Raw genomic sequence first — 17,817 nt, forward strand, 5'->3', positions numbered from 1 at the left:
ATCGCAAAATCCCTATCCCTTGTCCCCGTTCCCGTTCCCGTGGGCCGTGACAAAAATTGTCGTCTGCTCTGCTGCTGCTCTGCAACTGCAATTGCAAGCAAGCAAGGAAGCAAAGCAAGTAAGTGCAGGAAATGCTAGTGGCAGTGGCTAGTGCAAGTGCAAGCTGCAAGCAACTTTGAGATCAAGATTAGATTACCGTACCGATTGTCCGATTATTACTACTAAAACCATAGTTATGCTAAAACTAAATAAATATGTCATGTCACTGTCAGTGGTCATTCGAATATTCTGATGATAAATTGAAATTAGTAGATACGTGATTGTGCAAGTTTTTAGGCTAATACACATTTATGTTGTGTATTTTGTTTTATCAAATGATGTCTGAGGAACTTTAGAGGTACAGGCTATCTTATCATAATTTTGTGTTATTTAAGTTAGCCTGGTATGATATTATATGTCTTTTAATTCCCTCTTAAGTTTTAAACATCGATTTGAGTTATGATTGGTTATTGATATTTAATAAATTAAATTTAATGCGATATTAATATCAAACCGAATAAATAGGTATCGATACATAGGCTAAGAATATAATATATACCGGTATACTGGTATATCATTATTTACCCGATAATATAAGGCCAATCGCAGGCTCTCTGCGGAACTGTTCCCCCTAAGAATTCTGTGATAGGAAGTTAAATAACATTCTTTTGGTCTTAGACCCAACTTTTAACTTATTTACAAGTTCTAGGTATTGGTGTGAACCTGGCAATAACTCCAGCCATAAGTAGTGCGCGCGCCCGAAAAAATCTATTGCTGGCCGTTTTGCGGCAAAATGCGACCGCGTAACATGAAACCGATGATGTCACCAGATAGAGGACAGTTTAACGGACACAACAGTATCAATATCATGTACCTGGGGAATAAGAAAGGGGGGGTAAAGTCAGCAATAAGTAGTGGGCGCGCCCGAAAAAATCTATTGCCGGCCGTATTGCGGAAAAATACGTCCGCGAGCAATAATAACGACGATGCCAACAGATAGAGGACACTTCAACGGACACGACAGTATCAACATCATGTACCTGGGGAGTAATTTAGGGGGGGGGAAAACCAGCAATAAGTAGTGGGCGCGCCCGAAAAAATCTATTCCCGGCCGTATTGCGGAAAAATACGTCCGCGAGCAATAATAACGACGATGCCAACAGATAGAGGACACTTCAACGGACACTACAGTATCAACATCATGTACCTGGGGAGTAATATAAGGGGGGTAAAACCAGCAATAAGTTGTGCGCGCGCCCTTTCAAATCTATTGCTGGCCGTATTGCGGAGAAATACGTCCGCGAGCAATAATAACGACGACGCCAACAGATAGAGGACCCTTCAACGGACACCACAGTATCAACATCATGTACCTGGGGAGTAATATAAGGGGGGTAAAACCAGCAATAAGTTGTGCGCGCGCCCTTTCAAATCTATTGCTGGCCGTATTGCGGAGAAATACGTCCGCGAGCAATAATAACGACGACGCCAACAGATAGAGGACCCTTCAACGGACACCACAGTATCAACTTCATGTACCTGGGGAGTAATTTAGGGGGGGTAAAACCAGCAATAAGTAGTGGGCGCGCCCGAAAAAATCTATTCCCGGCCGTATTGCGGAAAAATACGTCCGCGAGCAATAATAACGACGATGCCAACAGATAGAGGACACTTCAACGGACACGACAGTATCAACATCATGTACCTGGGGAGTAATATAAGGGGGGTAAAGTCAGCAATAAGTAGTGGGCGCGCCCGAAGAAATCTATTGCTGGCCGTATTGCGGAGAAATACGTCCGCGAGCAATAATAACGACGATGCCAACAGATAGAGGACACTTCAACGGACACGACAGTATCAACATCATGTACCTGGGGAGTAATTTAGGGGGGGTAAAACCAGCAATAAGTAGTGCGCGCGCCCGATAAAATCTATTGCTGGCCGTATTGCCGAAAAATACGTCCGCAAGCAATATTAACAATGATGCCAACAGATAGAGGACACTTCAACGGACACCACAGTGTCAATATCATGTACTTGGGGAGTAATATAGGGGGGTAAAACCAGCAATAAGTTGTGCGCGCGCCCTTTCAAATCTATTGCTGGCCGTATTGCGGAAAAATACGTCCGCGAGCAATAATAACGACGACGCCAACAGATAGAGGACCCTTCAACGGACACCACAGTATCAACATCATGTACCTGGGGAGTAATATAAGGGGGGTAAAACCAGCAATAAGTTGTGCGCGCGCCCTTTCAAATCTATTGCTGGCCGTATTGCGGAGAAATACGTCCGCGAGCAATAATAACGACGACGCCAACAGATAGAGGACCCTTCAACGGACACCACAGTATCAACATCATGTACCTGGGGAGTAATATAAGGGGGGTAAAACCAGCAATAAGTTGTGCGCGCGCCCTTTCAAATCTATTGCTGGCCGTATTGCGGAGAAATACGTCCGCGAGCAATAATAACGACGACGCCAACAGATAGAGGACCCTTCAACGGACACCACAGTATCAACTTCATGTACCTGGGGAGTAATTTAGGGGGGGTAAAACCAGCAATAAGTTGTGCGCGGGCCCGATAAAATCTATTGCTGGCCGTACTGCCGAAAAATACGTCTGCGAGCAATAACTTATTGCTGGTTTTCCCCCCCCCCCTATATTACTCCCCAGGTACATGATATTGACACTGTCGTGTCCGTTGAAGTGTCCTCTATCTGTTGGCATCATTGTTAATATTGCTTGCGGACGTATTTTTCGGCAATACGGCCAGCAATAGATTTTATCGGGCGCGCGCACTACTTATTGCTGGTTTTACCCCCCCTAAATTACTCCCCAGGTACATGAAGTTGATACTGTCGTGTCCGTTGAAGTGTCCTCTATCTTTTGGCATCGTCGTTATTATTGCTCGCGGACGTATTTTTCCGCAATACGGCCGGGAATAGATTTTTTCGGGCGCGCCCACTACTTATTGCTGGTTTTACCCCCCTTATATTACTCCCCAGGTACATGATGTTGATACTGTCGTGTCCGTTGGAGTGTCCTCTATCTGTTGGCATCATTGTTAATATTGCTTGCGGACGTATTTTTCGGCAATACGGCCAGCAATAGATTTTATCGGGCACGCGCACTACTTATTACTGGTTTTACCCCCCCTAAATTACTCCCCAGGTACATGATGTTGATACTGTCGTGTCCGTTGAAGTGTCCTCTATCTGTTGGCGTCGTCGTTATTATTGCTCGCAGACGTATTTCTCCGCAATACGGCCAGCAATAGATTTAAAAGGGCGCGCGCACAACTTATTGCTGGTTTTACCCCCCTTATATTACTCCACAGGTACATGATGTTGATACTGTCGTGTCCGTTGAAGTGTCCTCTATCTGTTGGCATCGTCGTTATTATTGCTCGCGGACGTATTTTTCCGCAATACGGCCGGGAATAGATTTTTTCGGGCGCGCCCACTACTTATTGCTGGTTTTACCCCCCCTAAATTACTCCCCAGGTACATGATGTTGATACTGTCGTGTCCGTTGAAGTGTCCTCTATCTTTTGGCATCGTCGTTATTATTGCTCGCGGACGTATTTTTCTGCAATACGGCCGGGAATAGATTTTTTCGGGCGCGCCTACTACTTATTGCTGGTTTTACCCACCTTATATTACTCCCCAGGTACATGATGTTGATACTGTCGTGTCCGTTGGAGTGTCCTCTATCTGTTGGCATCATTGTTAATATTGCTTGCGGACGTATTTTTCGGCAATACGGCCAGCAATAGATTTTATCGGGCACGCGCACTACTTATTACTGGTTTTACCCCCCCTAAATTACTCCCCAGGTACATGATGTTGATACTGTCGTGTCCGTTGAAGTGTCCTCTATCTGTTGGCGTCGTCGTTATTATTGCTCGCAGACGTATTTCAACGGACACGACAGTATCAACATCATGTACCTGGGGAGTAATATAAGCGGGGTAAAACCAGCAATAAGTAGTGCGCGCGCCCGATAAAATCTATTGCTGGCCGTATTGCTGAAAAATACGTCCGCAAGCAATATTAACAATGATGCCAACAGATAGAGGACACTTCAACGGACACCACAGTGTCAATATCATGTACTTGGGGAGTAATATAGGGGGGTAAAACCAGCAATAAGTTGTGCGCGCGCCCTTTCAAATCTATTGCTGGCCGTATTGCGGAAAAATACGTCCGCGAGCAATAATAACGACGACGCCAACAGATAGAGGACCCTTCAACGGACACCACAGTATCAACATCATGTACCTGGGGAGTAATATAAGGGGGGTAAATCAAGCAATAAGTTATGCGCGCGCCCTTTCAAATCTATTGCTGGCCGTATTGCGGAGAAATACGTCCGCGAGCAATAATAACGACGACGCCAACAGATAGAGGACCCTTCAACGGACACCACAGTATCAACATCATGTACCTGGGGAGTAATATAAGGGGGGTAAATCAAGCAATAAGTTATGCGCGCGCCCTTTCAAATCTATTGCTGGCCGTATTGCGGAGAAATACGTCCGCGAGCAATAATAACGACGACGCCAACAGATAGAGGACCCTTCAACGGACACCACAGTATCAACTTCATGTACCTGGGGAGTAATTTAGGGGGGGTAAAACCAGCAATAAGTTGTGCGCGGGCCCGATAAAATCTATTGCTGGCCGTACTGCCGAAAAATACGTCTGCGAGCAATAACTTATTGCTGGTTTTCCCCCCCCCCTATATTACTCCCCAGGTACATGATATTGACACTGTCGTGTCCGTTGAAGTGTCCTCTATCTGTTGGCATCATTGTTAATATTGCTTGCGGACGTATTTTTCGGCAATACGGCCAGCAATAGATTTTATCGGGCGCGCGCACTACTTATTGCTGGTTTTACCCCCCCTAAATTACTCCCCAGGTACATGAAGTTGATACTGTCGTGTCCGTTGAAGTGTCCTCTATCTTTTGGCATCGTCGTTATTATTGCTCGCGGACGTATTTTTCCGCAATACGGCCGGGAATAGATTTTTTCGGGCGCGCCCACTACTTATTGCTGGTTTTACCCCCCTTATATTACTCCCCAGGTACATGATGTTGATACTGTCGTGTCCGTTGGAGTGTCCTCTATCTGTTGGCATCATTGTTAATATTGCTTGCGGACGTATTTTTCGGCAATACGGCCAGCAATAGATTTTATCGGGCACGCGCACTACTTATTACTGGTTTTACCCCCCCTAAATTACTCCCCAGGTACATGATGTTGATACTGTCGTGTCCGTTGAAGTGTCCTCTATCTGTTGGCGTCGTCGTTATTATTGCTCGCAGACGTATTTCTCCGCAATACGGCCAGCAATAGATTTAAAAGGGCGCGCGCACAACTTATTGCTGGTTTTACCCCCCTTATATTACTCCACAGGTACATGATGTTGATACTGTCGTGTCCGTTGAAGTGTCCTCTATCTGTTGGCATCGTCGTTATTATTGCTCGCGGACGTATTTTTCCGCAATACGGCCGGGAATAGATTTTTTCGGGCGCGCCCACTACTTATTGCTGGTTTTACCCCCCCTAAATTACTCCCCAGGTACATGATGTTGATACTGTCGTGTCCGTTGAAGTGTCCTCTATCTTTTGGCATCGTCGTTATTATTGCTCGCGGACGTATTTTTCTGCAATACGGCCGGGAATAGATTTTTTCGGGCGCGCCTACTACTTATTGCTGGTTTTACCCACCTTATATTACTCCCCAGGTACATGATGTTGATACTGTCGTGTCCGTTGGAGTGTCCTCTATCTGTTGGCATCATTGTTAATATTGCTTGCGGACGTATTTTTCGGCAATACGGCCAGCAATAGATTTTATCGGGCACGCGCACTACTTATTACTGGTTTTACCCCCCCTAAATTACTCCCCAGGTACATGATGTTGATACTGTCGTGTCCGTTGAAGTGTCCTCTATCTGTTGGCGTCGTCGTTATTATTGCTCGCAGACGTATTTCTCCGCAATACGGCCAGCAATAGATTTGAAAGGGCGCGCGCACAACTTATTGCTGGTTTTACCCCCCTTATATTACTCCACAGGTACATGATGTTGATACTGTCGTGTCCGTTGAAGTGTCCTCTATCTGTTGGCATCGTCGTTATTATTGCTCGCGGACGTATTTTTCCGCAATACGGCCGGGAATAGATTTTTTCGGGCGCGCCCACTAATTATTGCTGGTTTTACCCCCCCTAAATTACTCCCCAGGTACATGATGTTGATACTGTCGTGTCCGTTGAAGTGTCCTCTATCTTTTGGCATCGTCGTTATTATTGCTCGCGGACGTATTTTTCTGCAATACGGCCGGGAATAGATTTTTTCGGGCGCGCCTACTACTTATTGCTGGTTTTACCCACCTTATATTACTCCCCAGGTACATGATGTTGATACTGTCGTGTCCGTTGAAGTGTCCTCTATCTGTTGGCATCATTGTTAATATTGCTTGCGGACGTATTTTTCGGCAATACGGCCAGCAATAGATTTTATCGGGCACGCGCACTACTTATTATTGGTTTTACCCCCCCTAAATTACTCCCCAGGTACATGATGTTGATACTGTCGTGTCCGTTGAAGTGTCCTCTATCTTTTGGCATCGTTGTTATTATTGCTCGCGGACGTATTTTTCTGCAATACGGCCGGGAATAGATTTTTTCGGGCGCGCCTACTACTTATTGCTGGTTTTACCCCCCTTATATTACTCCCCAGGTACATGATGTTGATACTGTCGTGTCCGTTGAAGTGTCCTCTATCTGTTGGCATCATTGTTAATATTGCTTGCGGACGTAGTTTTCGGCAATACGGCCAGCAATAGATTTTATCGGGCGCGCGCACTACTTATTGCTGGTTTTACCCCCCCTAAATTACTCCCCAGGTACATGATGTTGATACTGTCGTGTCCGTTGCAGTGTCCTCTATCTGTTGGCATCGTCGTTATTATTGCTCGCGGACGTATTTTTCCGCAATACGGCCGGGAATAGATTTTTTCGGGCGCGCCCACTACTTATTGCTGGTTTTACCCCCCCTAAATTACTCCCCAGGTACATGATGTTGATACTGTCGTGTCCGTTGAAGTGTCCTCTATCTGTTGGCATCATTGTTAATATTGCTTGCGGACGTATTTTTCCGCAATACGGCCGGCAATAGATTTTTTCGGGCGCGCCCACTACTTATTGCTGACTTTACCCCCCCTTTCTTATTCCCCAGGTACATGATATTGATACTGTTGTGTCCGTTAAACTGTCCTCTATCTGGTGACATCATCGGTTTCATGTTACGCGGTCGCATTTTGCCGCAAAACGGCCAGCAATAGATTTTAGCGGGCGGGCGTACTACTTATTGCCAAGTTATTGCCAGGTTCACACAAGTCTTCAACGGACACGACAGTATCAACATCATGTATCTGGGGAGTAATTTAGGGGGGGTAAAACCAGCAATAAGTAGTGGGCGCGCCCGAAAAAATCTATTTCCGGCCGTATTGCGGAAAAATACGTCCGCGAGCAATAATAACGACGATGCCAACAGATAGAGGACACTTCAACGGACACGACAGTATCAACATCATGTACCTGGGGAGTAATATAAGGGGGGTAAAACCAGCAATAAGTTGTGCGCGCGCCCTTTCAAATCTATTGCTGGCCGTATTGCGGAGAAATACGTCCGCGAGCAATAATAACGACGACGCCAACAGATAGAGGACCCTTCAACGGACACCACAGTATCAACATCATGTACCTGGGGAGTAATATAAGGGGGGTAAAACCAGCAATAAGTTGTGCGCGCGCCCTTTCAAATCTATTGCTGGCCGTATTGCGGAGAAATACGTCCGCGAGCAATAATAACGACGACGCCAACAGATAGAGGACCCTTCAACGGACACCACAGTATCAACTTCATGTACCTGGGGAGTAATTTAGGGGGGGTAAAACCAGCAATAAGTAGTGCGCGCGCCCGATAAAATCTATTGCTGGCCGTATTGCCGAAAAATACGTCCGCAAGCAATATTAACAATGATGCCAACAGATAGAGGACACTTCAACGGACACGACAGTGTCAATATCATGTACCTGGGGAGTAATATAGGGGGGGTAAAACCAGCAATAAGTTGTGCGCGCGCCCTTTCAAATCTATTGCTGGCCGTATTGCGGAAAAATACGTCCGCGAGCAATAATAACGACGATGCCAACAGATAGAGGACACTTCAACGGACACGACAGTATCAACATCATGTACCTGGGGAGTAATTTAGGGGGGGTAAAACCAGCAATAAGTAGTGGGCGCGCCCGAAAAAATCTATTCCCGGCCGTATTGCGGAAGAATACGTCCGCGAGCAATAATAACGACGATGCCAACAGATAGAGGACACTTCAACGGACACGACAGTATCAACATCATGTACCTGGGGAGTAATTTAGGGGGGGTAAAACCAGCAATAAGTAGTGGGCGCGCCCGAAAAAATCTATTCCCGGCCGTATTGCGGAAAAATACGTCCGCGAGCAATAATAACAACGATGCCAACAGATAGAGGACACTTCAACGGACACGACAGTATCAACATCATGTACCTGGGGAGTAACTTAGGGGGGGTAAAACCAGCAATAAGTAGTGGGCGCGCCCGAAAAAATCTATTCCCGGCCGTATTGCGGAAAAATACGTCCGCGAGCAATAATAACGACGATGCCAACAGATAGAGGACACTTCAACGGACACGACAGTATCAACATCATGTACCTGGGGAGTAATATAAGGGGGGTAAAACCAGCAATAAGTTGTGCGCGCGCCCTTTCAAATCTATTGCTGGCCGTATTGCGGAGAAATACGTCCGCGAGCAATAATAACGACGACGCCAACAGATAGAGGACACTTCAACGGACACGACAGTATCAACATCATGTACCTGGGGAGTAATTTAGGGGGGGTAAAACCAGCAATAAGTAGTGGGCGCGCCCGAAAAAATCTATTCCCGGCCGTATTGCGGAAAAATACGTCCGCGAGCAATAATAACGACGATGCCAACAGATAGAGGACACTTCAACGGACACGACAGTATCAACATCATGTACCTGGGGAGTAATATAAGGGGGGTAAAACCAGCAATAAGTTGTGCGCGCGCCCTTTCAAATCTATTGCTGGCCGAATTGCGGAGAAATACGTCCGCGAGCAATAATAACGACGACGCCAACAGATAGAGGACCCTTCAACAGACACCACAGTATCAACATCATGTACCTGGGGAGTAATATAAGGGGGGTAAAACCAGCAATAAGTTGTGCGCGCGCCCTTTCAAATCTATTGCTGGCCGTATTGCGGAGAAATACGTCCGCGAGCAATAATAACGACGACGCCAACAGATAGAGGACCCTTCAACGGACACCACAGTATCAACTTCATGTACCTGGGGAGTAATTTAGGGGGGGTAAAACCAGCAATAAGTAGTGCGCGCGCCCGATAAAATCTATTGCTGGCCGTATTGCCGAAAAATACGTCCGCAAGCAATATTAACAATGATGCCAACAGATAGAGGACACTTCAACGGACACGACAGTGTCAATATCATGTACCTGGGGAGTAATATAGGGGGGGTAAAACCAGCAATAAGTTGTGCGCGCGCCCTTTCAAATCTATTGCTGGCCGTATTGCGGAAAAATACGTCCGTGAGCAATAATAACGACGATGCCAACAGATAGAGGACACTTCAACGGACACGACAGTGTCAACATCATGTACCTGGGGAGTAATTTAGGGGGGGTAAAACCAGCAATAAGTAGTGGGCGCGCCCGAAAAAATATATTCCCGGCCGTATAGCGGAAAAATACTTCCGCGAGCAATAATAACGACGATGCCAACAGATAGAGGACACTTCAACGGACACGACAGTATCAACATCATGTACCTGGGGAGTAATTTAGGGGGGGTAAAACCAGCAATAAGTAGTGGGCGCGCCCTTTTAAATCTATTGCTGGCCGTATTGTGGAAAAATACGTCCGCGAGCAATAATAACGACGATGCCAACAGATAGAGGACACTTCAACGGACACGACAGTATCAACATCATGTACCTGGGGAGTAATTTAGGGGGCGTACTACTTATTGCCAAGTTATTGCCAGGTTCACACAAGTGTTCTAGGTAATGTTATTTTAAATTATTTCAGATTCAAGAACTTAAATAGGCAGTAGTTAAGTTAATTTTTACCTTATTTTTCCTGGATAGGCTTCCACGGTCACTTAATATAGAATCGTGGTCTTCTGGCGACAACCGTGTAAAAAACGGCGAAACACTACTAATGTACTCACCTACATTTCGGCCTCGATACAGAGTGCCATCTTCAGGGCGACTTGACTCCACACAGATGAAAAATCAAGTGACTTGATAGTAATACTCATCTGGTATCATTCGATTCATAACAGAACGAGGAAAGTCCTACAAACATATTTATGTTAACCCAACCTAACATAACTGCCGCATCGCACTGTGTAAGGGTGGCCTCCAGATAATAGGTAGGGCTACCAAAGTACCGTGTAAATATATGTTTTAAGTGGTATTAAGTTAGACTTATCTTTTATTTACTTTTCGTAACATTTTAAGCTAGCCATTCTTGATTTGGAACTTCAAAAATTGATTTGAGACTTGAAGTAGGTAGGCCTATTGATAGTGCAGTTCCGAAATGGTATTCGAATACCAAGTATCGTAAGGTTGGTGGTATCGCAACGGCCATACCTAGTGGGAATGGTTCCTTACTTTAAGAACTAGGCATAGTATATAAACCTGTTTCTTGATGTATCTGACTTATTAAACAGTTTTTAAGTTTTGGTTTTGATGTTAGGCTACAAGATTTTAATTTGGTAAACAATACAAAATAATCTGAATGAATGCTAAAATATGCATAAGAGAGTTATCAACATCTATATATTAATAGGCAAGCATGTTTCTTTAAAACCTTTTTCTCAGCTGGTGTGCATCGCAGGGAAAGTCTACGCAACTGTTAAAAAAGGTATTTGCCCGAAGATGAGCAGAATCCCTTTATAAATTAAAATAGGCTAAAAAAGGACAAAAAATGAATTATAGATATTTATAGGCATGCACTGTGGATGCAGTACTCCCTTGTGTGAGTTAACGTCGGCACTAGTGAGTACTACGACCATCCGCAGAACTATCCTGATAATTAGACCAATTCGTTAATACCAAGGCAAAAATGTGGTTCGGATTCCACTATAAACTGTAGGTCCCGTAGTTGTCATTGGCTGTATGGGCTACTAACTAACAGCTGTGTCTAAGGAATATGTCAGCCTTAGTCACTAACAAGTCTACAAGATCGCGCCACTCATCCTACACTCATCTCCATTCATACTTGGCTTAAAATACCTACTTAGTATGGGCGCCATTTCAATGAAAAGTCTATAAGTAAGTAAAAATAAAATAAAAAGTTAACATGGGTCTTAAGGGTTGCCATGCTGGTGACAAAATAACAATGAAATATAAACAGAAAACCAAAACAAATGGAAGAAATTCCAATCACATCTTTTATTTACAGCAATTCCAATCACATCTTTTATTTACAGCTTGAGGTGGTGGTCGAGTGCTATTTACAGTGGTCGAGTTTTCGACCACGAGGCGACCACTATTATGTATATATGTGGAAAGACCATCTTTAAAACTTCAGTATTTATTAGGCATACAGGACCTATGTTTTTTAAGTTATAATTGGTCTTTACTATGCTGACATTTTCCAAGATTGAACTTCCCATTCAAAGACTAATTAATTGGAACAGACTGTATAAGCTATAATTTATTTTATTTCAGGTTTACTGCGACTTATGATAAAGCCTTCAACAACAAGTATATTTTTGATCACTCATCGTTTAATGTCAGCGATGGCTAGCAACATTGTGAACAGTGAGGTGATCAAACATTGCAAGCCTTTGATCCCTGAACTCTCTTACTCCAAGCACAAAGGAGAAAGTGGAAGGATTGGAGTTTTTGGAGGATCTAAAGACTTCACAGGAGCTCCTTATTACGCAGGAATGAGTGCGTTGCGAACTGGAGCAGACCTAGTTTTCGTCTTCTGCGTCCACGCTGCTGCTCAGCCAATCAAGTCATACAGCCCAGAATTAATGGTGGTCCCGTTTTTGGACGTTGATATGCCTAAAGAAGAAGAAAACAGTTGGTTGAAAAAGCTGCACGCAGGGATCATAGGACCAGGTCTCGGGAGAGATCCTGATGTAATGACACGAATCAAAACATTGATACCAAGTTTAAAAAGTGCAAACATTCCTTTAGTGTTTGATGCTGATGGTCTTTTCTTTTTATCAGAGAACCCAACAGTTTTGAAAGACTATTCGAACGATATTTACCTTACTCCAAACGCTCATGAATTCAGCCTACTTTGCGATGCGGTGCTAAAAGGTGAAGACATAACTGTTGCGGATTATGAAGTTACAGGCAAATTGCTATCAAAAGCCATCGGACCACGCGTGACTGTTGTGATTAAAGGTGAGCGGGACATAATTGTTCGAGGTGATTCGATTTTAAACTACGAAAATACAAAAGGATCTCCTCGAAGATGCGGTGGACAGGGAGATGTGCTCAGTGGTTGTCTTGGGACTTTTGCCTACTGGGCCACAAAGGCTGACCAGAAAGAAGGAAAGGACGCTCCCCAACTATATGCAGCTCTCGCAGCCACTACCATCGTCAAGGTTTGTAATCGGATCGCTTTTGAGGACAAAGGACGAGGTATGTTGACAACCGACATTTTGCAAAAGCTTCCACTAGTTTTTGACAACTTGTTCGACGATAAGTGGAAATATTTGATAGATCAAAATAAATTGTTATTGAATAAAAAGTAAAATTAGCATAGCTTGTGTCGCTTTGTTACAGAAACCATCTAGGATGAAAAATGAGTTAATAATACACGAATTGCATTACTTAGAATTTCACTACCTATTCAACAGTTATTAGGTCAAGTTTCTTTTTGATCCAATAATAATAATACCTTTGTAGTTACCATTTCAAAGATCTTGCCAAGTATAGGCCCTAGTAAAATAATAGGAATGCTTGTGTCTTGTGTAAGTCTACCAGTAATAATTAATTATAAAGTAATCTTCCACTGTCTTTAATCGTTTTCAATAGAATATCTTTCATTCCCCAAAAGTATTTAGCTATCCATCAGTTATTAAGTGGACAACAGCTTTCGACTAATTAAAACATATAGCCTAAAAAACGTTCACTTTTAAATGTGTTTTCAACATACTGTACCTTGATAATAATATATTTAGGACCAATTTTACTGTCTTAAAACTAATTAAATTTGATTTGCTATTAATATTTGGTTTGGATGAATAATAATTCTTTCCTCAGCTTCTTCAAGCCACATCCAAACTGAAGATGTCTTACAGTTGTACTTAAGTAAAGGAGCATTTATTTTGTATTTTTCTATCTTTAAACTACTTTAGAACTAGAACTTATTAGATCTGGTGCCAAATATAGTTGTAAAGGAGTTGTCTATTACTAATTGTCTTTTTGAAATAAAATTATGGTTATCAGTATATGATGTGTTCATCGTCACACCTTTTAAACCATATAGACTTGTTAGCTGGCAATAGAAAAAATTACGTTTTTCAAAACATTTGAAAAATCAAACATAGCTGAAAACTATACCTTAATTGTGCTGCTACAGCATTTTTCCAAGAGAATTTTAAGGAGGTAGTTTTAGAATTTAGGTAAAAAGGTAAAAAAAAATTAAGATCTCTAAAGTTATCTTTTAATTGTGTATCTATTGGCCTCTGAACTATTTTTCTCACGTAAGCCACCTCAACTACATCCCTTTTTTAAATACTTCCGTAGTTTAGTATGTTTTCTAAGGGCCGGAGCGTATGAAACGCCGCCGATAGTACGGGCAAAAATGTCTAGGACTACATGAAGCCGACAATCAGCAGCGTATTGAACGCAAGAGCATTGACTACACGAGCATATAGAACGCCGCCGACTGTCCTTGCCCAATGTGACTGACATTTGGACCGTTCCAATATGGACACGATACAGGTCGGATGTGTAGCTGGTATGCTATTGTTGCAGGCTGTTAAGAAGAAATGTCGTGCAATGAGGCGTTGGTAGTCACACCAAACATTATCAAGCCGTTTAGTAACAGGGCAGTTTCAATTCAATTAATGTTTAATACCCATATAATGTACCCAGACAAACTTTTTCAGCAAAACAAATACAAAATATTAAGGCACAAAAAACAATCAGACGCAGGGCCTGATTACCCATTAGGCTGGAGCCTAGGGCGCCAGTCAGCCAAGTGTTTTAGGGGGGGCGCCAGACAGCTAAGACTTAAAGTTGGGACTGGGGGCATAAAGGCCCCATCTAAAGGCCCTAATAAAATTTTTTTAGGACTAGGTGATTAACAGTTAATTTAGAAAGTACGTATATTATTGTTTAGTTTTTTGATAGGGTATTTTAGGTTAGGTCTACTTTTGATTTAATACAATCACATGTTTAATAAACTGTAAAATAAATACATTATTTTAAATAAAAAAGTTTTACATTCCTTGAACAACCGATTTGTTACTATTTTAAGCCTCGTTCACACTAGTGCAGCACGACACCGATTGGCGGCCATCATGGCATTTGTTTAACATTGAACAAGGCGAAAAATTGCAGGTTGTCCTTTGCCGGCGTCCCTGGGACTGCCGGAATTTTCCATCATATGTTCAATGTTAATTGTGTGATGGCTGCCCGTGCGTTCCGTGCCGCCCTGGTGCAAACGAAGCTTTATAAGGTCGTACTGTGAACTTAGTTTAAACAATGTCTTTACCTTCTGTATCTATACTCGACCAGAATTAATAGTGCCTATGACTATGTCATATTGTTTAGCTCTTAAATTTAAAATATTATCTCAAAGTCAAAAGATTTGCAGTTTTAAAAGTTCCTAATCAAACCATGCATTAATTTATGATCAGCTTTCTTTTGTTTTTAAATAAACTGAATATTAGTATAATGCCTTTGGTAATTTTTAATTTTTGAATTCAGAATTAGTATTCATACTTTGCAATTTTGAAAGTGGTAGCAGAGAGGAGGGCTAGTGGTAGGAAGGAGGGGGGGGGGCGCGAAAAAACGTCAGCCTACTGGCGACTAAAGCCTTAATCAGGCCCTGATTAGACGACTCCAATTACAACAAGTAGTGCAGATGTAAAATTTGACTTGCCCTAGTGAGGGGAGGGATGTATTAGGAATGTTAGAATGTAACATAGGAATGTTAATATGTAGGAGAATGTTAGTTGCCGCTACGTGTAGTCCGGTGCGCCGACGATCTGCCCGAGTATTTTACGCATCCAGAGGCGTTAGATCTGCCGAACGCCTGAATTACGCGTCCTCACCAGGCAGACAAAACGCTCGTGTAGTCCACATCATATAACGCTATTGGCTCTGCAAAAAATGCAGACGGTCGGGGGCGTTTCAAACGCTTGTGTAGTCCGGCCTAAGAAGAAAATGTGCAAGACTTAAATAAAAAAAACAACACTTCAGTTTGATTTTGAAATTTGTATATAGCTTGTTAAAAATGTCTTAGTAATCATTGAAAGAGCCGATTTGCAAACTATGGAAACATGGGAAAGTCATAGACACCAACAAGGAGAAGAAGTAGAAACAATGTTTTTTTATTATTTATAATCGTTATTATGGTCAACCTAATGCGGCTATGAGTAAGGCTATTTGTAGAAAACACTAAAAAACAAGATCAGCTTTTGAAAAATGATAAGATATTTACAAGAAATGTTGATTATATCGATCTGTTATGTACATCTTTATTATATTTCCATAAATCTGGGAAGGGAACTTTAAAGGCTTCTGGGAATTTACTTTGTTTTTCTTTTGATGGCTCATCTACAGACTGAGAACTTTCTTTGGACACCTCTACCAAGTTTCTACGCCCAGCCGTTCTCTCAAATTAGTGGAGACAAAGTTTCCAATAAAATATTTAGATTCCCCCACGTCAATCTTATGGTAGAAAACCCAACTTTAATGTAAGATCCTGTCCAAACTAATTAAGATTTCAAAAAATGAAAAACACTTTGCAAAAGTACAGATCAGGGCAATTTTTTTTTATACTTTAATCATCGGTCCAAAAATGAGGGAGGAGTTCTGTTTACAAAAATCAGCTTAACGTATTATATATATAGAAGATAGACATTATCGGATAGACCAAGAACAAAAGAGGAAAAGGTTATACAGCAAAAGTTTACCCACCAATTTGTAGTTTTAAATGGAGCTTGTGCTACTCTCACTGGGTCCCCTGATGGAAATTTGGCTCCAGCTGATGTAAAATTAATTAAAAAATAGGCTACATTATGCTTTTGCTCAACAAAGAACAACGTAAGTTTATTTTTGAACAAAATAGGTATCCAAATAACCAAGAAATACCACATCCTCCATTTATTAAGTTTATTTCAGTTAATCTCCTAGACTAAAATAAAATATGGATGACATTATGCATTTCCAACAGGTTCAGATTAATGAGGGTTTACTCTTGTCAAAAAATTTACCATTCTGTCTTCTCAAACACTTGTATAAGAAAAGTATAGGAATATATAATTAAACAGGTATCAACAAAATTACTTTATTAGTACAACTAATGGTTAACAACACAAAACACCTAAATACCAGCCTTACAAGTATTATCATCTTCTGGTAAAAAACTATAAACATCTATGGACCTAACATATTGCCTCTATTTCAAAAGATCAAGTGAACCAATAAAATTGTTCATATTTTTTTAAAATTAGATAATGTTTTAGGTGGAAATTACTTTTATATTAAAAAAGTACATAGCATAAATAAACAATTTTCCAAACAAAAAGTATCTTATGTTTAATCGAGTAAAGTGATAGTTTAACTGATAGGAAGACATTTTTGGATAGAAATTAGTAAATATTTACAAAACACATATTGAAACCCACTTCTAAACTCTATATAAATTTACCTCTTGGATCTGTCAAGTAAAAAAAGTCTTTTTTGATTCTTAATTATTATGATAGAACCAAATTATAATTACTGATTATGTGTGCTCCAAAAATTCATAGCATCCTTAACATAGTAAATTTTGTCAGAGGGCGTCAGAGCCAGCCTGGGCCAGCCTCAGGTGATACGAGGCCCAGTGCAAACAATTAGAGCGGGGCTTACTACCCTTATTTCTACTAAAAAGTTGTTAACCAACTATACCAATCAACAAAAATTTATACATAAAAGTAATACACCCCTTCCAATCCCCATATCCTTGCTAAGTAGGATGATTTTTTTCTTTCTCAAATAGTCATACAATTAAGAATGATAATAACTGTCTTGGTATGGTATAATTGTTTGTTTTATATTCTTATGTCTCAGGTAGACTGCAAAATAGAAACCTACAGTTTCCTAGCGTGAACAGTAGGATTAAAGTATTTACTTAACAAGTAAAAACTTTATAGTCCTAGTCTCAAACATTGATTAAAAGTTAGAAATTTTTAAAATACAATATATCGAACGTACCATGGATATTAGATCACAAAAGGGAACAGTATGGATCATAAACATATGATGTTACTGGCCTGAAAGTAAACAATTTGTATTATTATTTAAATGGAACTGTCAAAAAAACTTTCAAACCAGCTGATACAGTCATTAAGCAAAGATTACACATCGGGCCAGTGATGTAATTTATTTATGTTTCTGTTCTAATATCCGAACGTATTATAGAAAT

General features: G+C 41.6%; 1 protein-coding gene across 1 annotated transcript; it reads left to right on the plus strand.

Annotated features, from left to right (window-relative positions):
- Window positions 1-200: 200 nt before the first annotated feature.
- On the plus strand, window positions 201-13,627 carry LOC129002805 (ATP-dependent (S)-NAD(P)H-hydrate dehydratase-like). Its single transcript, XM_054430876.1, has 2 exons — window positions 201-397; window positions 11,886-13,627. The coding sequence occupies exon 2, from the start codon at window positions 11,900-11,902 to the stop codon at window positions 12,926-12,928; it is 1,029 nt and encodes a 342-aa protein (XP_054286851.1). The 5' UTR covers window positions 201-397; window positions 11,886-11,899; the 3' UTR covers window positions 12,929-13,627.
- Window positions 13,628-17,817: the final 4,190 nt, after the last annotated feature.

The sequence above is a fragment of the Macrosteles quadrilineatus genome, unplaced genomic scaffold (genome assembly GCF_028750875.1).
Source record: "Macrosteles quadrilineatus isolate MER2022 unplaced genomic scaffold, UCM_ALF_1.0 Scaffold_9__3_contigs__length_116548681, whole genome shotgun sequence".
NCBI lineage: Eukaryota > Metazoa > Arthropoda > Insecta > Hemiptera > Cicadellidae > Macrosteles > Macrosteles quadrilineatus.

Coding starts and splice junctions, on each gene's coding strand:
- LOC129002805 (XM_054430876.1), top strand. CDS start 11,900: ATGATAAAGCCTTCAACAACAAGTATATTTTTGATCACTCATCGTTTA.